This window comes from Adiantum capillus-veneris, chromosome 29 (genome assembly GCF_014529385.1).
Source record: "Adiantum capillus-veneris isolate H3 chromosome 29, ASM1452938v2, whole genome shotgun sequence".
Classification (NCBI taxonomy): Eukaryota; Viridiplantae; Streptophyta; class Polypodiopsida; order Polypodiales; family Pteridaceae; genus Adiantum; species Adiantum capillus-veneris.
This window is the reverse complement of record NC_140959.1, coordinates 64175756-64180466: the sequence shown is the minus strand read 5'-3', so window position 1 is coordinate 64180466 and position 4711 is coordinate 64175756. Positions and strand designations below refer to the sequence as shown.

The window sequence follows — 4711 nt, the reverse complement described above, 5'->3', positions numbered from 1 at the left end:
CAAAGAAGCACATGCACCCATACACAACCACTTACAATAGCTTAACAAACCTGCTTCTCCCCTCCCAAGAAATTGAAGAAATGTGGAAAGGCTATTAAACGGTGGATGGAAGCAGCTTATAGGATCGTAAGGATACAAATATCCACCCAAATGTCAACATTGGTCTCACAAGCGGTGCGACGTTCCTATGATGACCTTTGATCACCTTCACTAGTGGTCTTTGGTGCAAATGCCGTAGGTAAGCGAATATGTATGCTTTTAGTGTGCGGAGTACGTGGTGGTGGAAGCAAACCATTTGTGATGTCCGTGAGCACCATGGAAGCTGTTGCGTGAGGAAGCAAATGATGAAAAGATAGAGGGGGAAGGATAGAGAGGTTGAGGAAGATGGGAGGAGAGACGGAGGGAGGGGGGGAGGGAGAGATTGGGGAGGAGGAGGAAGGTAGGGGTAGGGAGGGAGAGGAGAGGGACACAAAGATTAATCATGTCAATTTTACAAATTGAACTCACAAATCTCTAATTGGACATGACTACAACACAAATCAATCATCACATCAGCAAAATTATTATGCACACATTGATTTTTAAGTGCACACACAAGTGCAAAATAGTTGTACACACACACTTAAAATTAAACATACACATTCAATTAAAATGCACACTCTTGATTTTGATGAACACACTTGCAATTGACCATTCAACCATGCAATTAGGTAAACTCACAATACACATTAACACATGAAACATCAATTTACACGTCTGATTTTATGAAAATTTTGCCATTACGACGTTATGTAAACGTGCAAAATCAAAAGTTCTCAATCATCAAATTGACAATGGAGAAGCATTGCAAAAAATCTACCCCACCTTTTAAACAACAAGATTACCTTCTAATGAAGAAGGTTAGCTCAATAATTATCTTCTACATAAATTTACTCTTCTCAATGTGAAATCTTGAAATTTGAGGCGACCATACTTTAATTTGAACAAGTTAAACTAAACTTTAGTAGAAGCACCGATACACAAAAACTACAAACTTTGCAGGTTTCTTTGCAAATTGCAAAATACACTCGTTAAAATGACAAAGCAACAACATAGCAAGCACATGATTGTAATTCAATGTGAATGCATCCAACGAAGCACTATAGTTTGCTGTTAGGGATAACGAGAGCGCCGGTAGCGATTGAGTCGGATAACTATTTCAGCAAGGCTAAGAGTCATGACCCTTTGGGCCAGTTTTTGGTCCTTTACATGAGTTACTGTACAGTTTAAAAGATACAAGTGAATTTTTAAGGAAGGGAGGGAGGGAGGGAGGCAATTTAAGTACAATTCTGTTACAAATTTTTTTCCTATCCTCTTAGCGTTGGAGCTTCATTCTCTGATAAAACCTGCCTATAAACTCCTCGGCTTTCCTGTCCACCTCCTCCTCTCCAACTAGCCCTTCTTCAGGTGGGTCTGCCACAACCACAACAGGCTTCACGAGGCGGCGGCGCCAAGTTGACTCAAACGTGCCTGCTTTCTTCAAGAGTGGGACTGGACGAAGCTCTGATGGTGTTCTCTGCTGTCCCAGTGCGCCTTGCATAATGATCCCATCTGATTTGCTTCTTACAAGGTGGGTGCGATGTTTCTCGCTCTTGCGAGTGCGCCTTTCCGGCTGGCTATGGAATTTTTGCACGTCCTCTGCCTCATCGCTGGCGACGGAATTGCCATTAGAGACATCATGCAGGAGGGCATACTCATTGGAGACATTGAAATTGTCAGCTGAGACATCATGCAGAAGGACATCATTAATATTGGAGACATCGTCCATAGAGGCACCATCGCGATCAACGGCAACGTACACATCAGCAACGCCATCGTCGCCATCATTCATGCCATTGTCAATCGCAACGCCATCATAATCATCATTCATGCCATCGTCGATTGTGCCCATTTGGCTGCTGGATATCATGATCACACTATGGCGCTTCTGCTTTCTCTTATCTTGTGGGATCATGCTTGAAGTGACATAGAGAAGCACAACAAGAAGGTTGAGAAGAATGAAAAGCATGGGTGTACTGGTGAGGTGCGCACGCATGGCCGAACCGAGGTGCAGAACGGAGCTGCTTGTCAACAGGGGCAGCAGGAGGGGATGGACATATAAGAAGCCTGCCACACAGGCGCAGGAGAGGGAAGAGAGGGTAAGGGCAAGGTGAAGAGTAAGGGAGAGAGAGAGTGGGCTAGCCATGCGGACTAGCTGTGGGGAGGATGATGAGAGAGAGAGAGAGGCTTGAGTTTTATAGAGAGCGTGGCCTTACTGAAGAACGCAGCAGCAAAAATGAACGGCTGGGAAGGCAATGTAGGCGGAAAGCTGGACTCCGATGGAGTCTTATGGCGTTGGGCTCCCACACGTACACTATGTCGGCCTCCTTTTTGTTGCCCACCATCATGCCCTTGGGCCTTGTATTCTACTAGAGGGGCTAATCCTTTTAATTGAATTTTGATATATACACATAGAGTAGAGGGGCCGGTAGCGGTACGATTAACTTGTGATTTCTCTTTCCATGGCGAATTTTGGGTTGCAAGAGGCGCAACAAATGTGTAGTGAGACTTTCAGACGACATAGGTGATTTTGAAGCTATTGCCTCACAGAGCATTTGCGACAGATAGGCACGTTATTCAATGCAAAAAGTGTCGTCAAGATATTAAGGACGATAGGAGGCCAATTCAGGGATGCACGCAACCAGGGTTTGAACCTTGGTTCCGGCAAATAGTAAGATCCCACATCAGCCTTCGTAAGCCAACACCCCAATTAGCATCGTTGTGCTTCTTTAGGGGGGTGTTGCCTGATATTACTGGCACCTGTCTTGCAATTGGTCCCTCTACCCTACGAACACACACATTTGTTTTCACCCATGCACACATGTTTTCATTCATGAATCCTCTCCACCGATCTACCGGTCAGTTTGTCTCAATCCGCCTTAAGATGAGAGAGAGAGAGAGAGAGAGAGAGAGAGAGAGAGAGAGAGAGAGACGCAGTCAAATATTAATAGAATATAAAGGAGAGCTCTTTTGGGATTGTTTTTATGGAATTGATTATTATTATTATTATTATTATGTCTTTCTACCTTTGACTTGGTGTTAAAAATGTGAGGAAAGAAATCTTGAATGAGGCCTTACAGGGAAAATTTGCAAGTGGGTCCAAAGAACATGGAAAATTGGTTTTTACAAGACTGATTTACTCCTTGGAGGTAAGAACTTGGGTAGCTCTGCCATCTTCATCTGCACTCAAATCATCAGGTTTTGCTTTTTTCATAATGTATGGCAAACAAGGAACCGCCGTGTGTTCGAAGGAGTTCCTGAGGTGGCAAGCTTCGCAGAAATTATACAAGAAACCAGAGTGCTAATATGGACGCTCGGGTGCAAGCAAAACTCGGATGATTGGTCTAGGGTTACATATGCCTTGTTGTCAACGGAATGTTTAGGTAAGGGAAAAATCATGAAACTAGAAGATTAGTGAAGAACATGTTAATGAACCTGGTGTATCAAGGGCATGGGGGCAGGTCGCTAGGGGTGGCTCCTCAGATAGTTGATGTGAGTTTGATCTCTGGATGGTGTCATGGCTCGGCACGAGCATGACAAGTTCTTGTAATTTTTTGAGATGACCAATATAATTCACTCACGGTTGTGAGTTTTGCCCCCCCCCCCCAAAAAAAAACAAAAAAAAAAAAAGTGAGGAAAGAAATCTTGAATGAGATCAAAAGCTCAACATACTTGTATGGTATGATGTTTAAATCCTAGAACTTACAATGGTTATATTGTGCAAACACAAAGGACTCTTCCTTATTGTCCCAATGCTCTTTCTTGCATGGAAGGGATTGTGAGCTAAAATTTGCCCCAATGCTCTTTCTTGCAGGGAAGGGATTGTGAGCTAAAATTTCAGTTTAATCGTTACTATGGTATTCCCTTGATATTCCCTTGCATACACATGATTTCAAATGAAAGTAGGCTTTCTTATTGACTTCAAAATACTTGTTTCGGGAGGAAGGAGAGAGAGAGAGAGAGAGAGAGCGCCTTTGTATCTTCCTTGTTCTGAAAGGCTTCATCCCTCTTACATTAAAACCACACTCTCTATCTTTAGAATATTTTCACACCTTCGTAGTTGGGATTCAAGCTATACATTGAGAAAGCATAATTTAAGCTGGTCTTTTTCTTTTTTGAGAAAGATAACAATAGAGCTATGGAGAGAAAAAGAAGGTGGAGAGAAGAGAGAGATAGCTAAAAAGCAAACCAAAAAACATTACATAGCAAGAGTGGAGTGGAGTGGGGTGGGGTGGGGAGGGAGTCACTATATGTAAAACTTGTATGTCACGTATGTTCAAGAAATATTTATAAAACCTTTTAGTTGTGAATTCTTCACCAATTACAAGAATCCTCTGTAGATTCTTTTTCAAGATCATTTTTTCAACACCCTTCTGTTTGTGAAAATGTGAAAAAATATATAGAATATTAAAATAATCTTAATTGTTGAATCCACGTGTTAGCGAGTCGTAGCGACAGGCGTCTGCAGCATAGATTTTGGTTACTAACATAATGTCAATATGTAAGGAAGCGACTCGGGATGGGGACACGGAGACTGAATGAGAGTGTCAATCTCACCAAAGTGAACTTAAAGGACTATTCATACTACTACAAAAGTAAATCAACCACTTCGTAGTCAAAAAAACAGTCTACG

At 42.3% G+C, this 4711-nt stretch overlaps 1 protein-coding gene across 1 annotated transcript; it reads right to left on the bottom strand.

Moving 5' to 3' along the window:
- Nucleotides 1-1024: 1024 nt before the first annotated feature.
- Nucleotides 1025-2307, bottom strand: LOC147419317 (uncharacterized). The gene has a single exon (XM_086505728.1). The coding sequence runs from the start codon at nucleotides 2222-2224 to the stop codon at nucleotides 1355-1357; it is 870 nt and encodes a 289-aa protein (XP_086361854.1). The 5' UTR covers nucleotides 2225-2307; the 3' UTR covers nucleotides 1025-1354.
- Nucleotides 2308-4711: the final 2404 nt, after the last annotated feature.

Bases quoted from the DNA above. Each gene is read 5' to 3' on its own strand.
- LOC147419317 (XM_086505728.1), bottom strand. From the start codon at position 2,224: ATGGCTAGCCCACTCTCTCTCTCCCTTACTCTTCACCTTGCCCTTACC.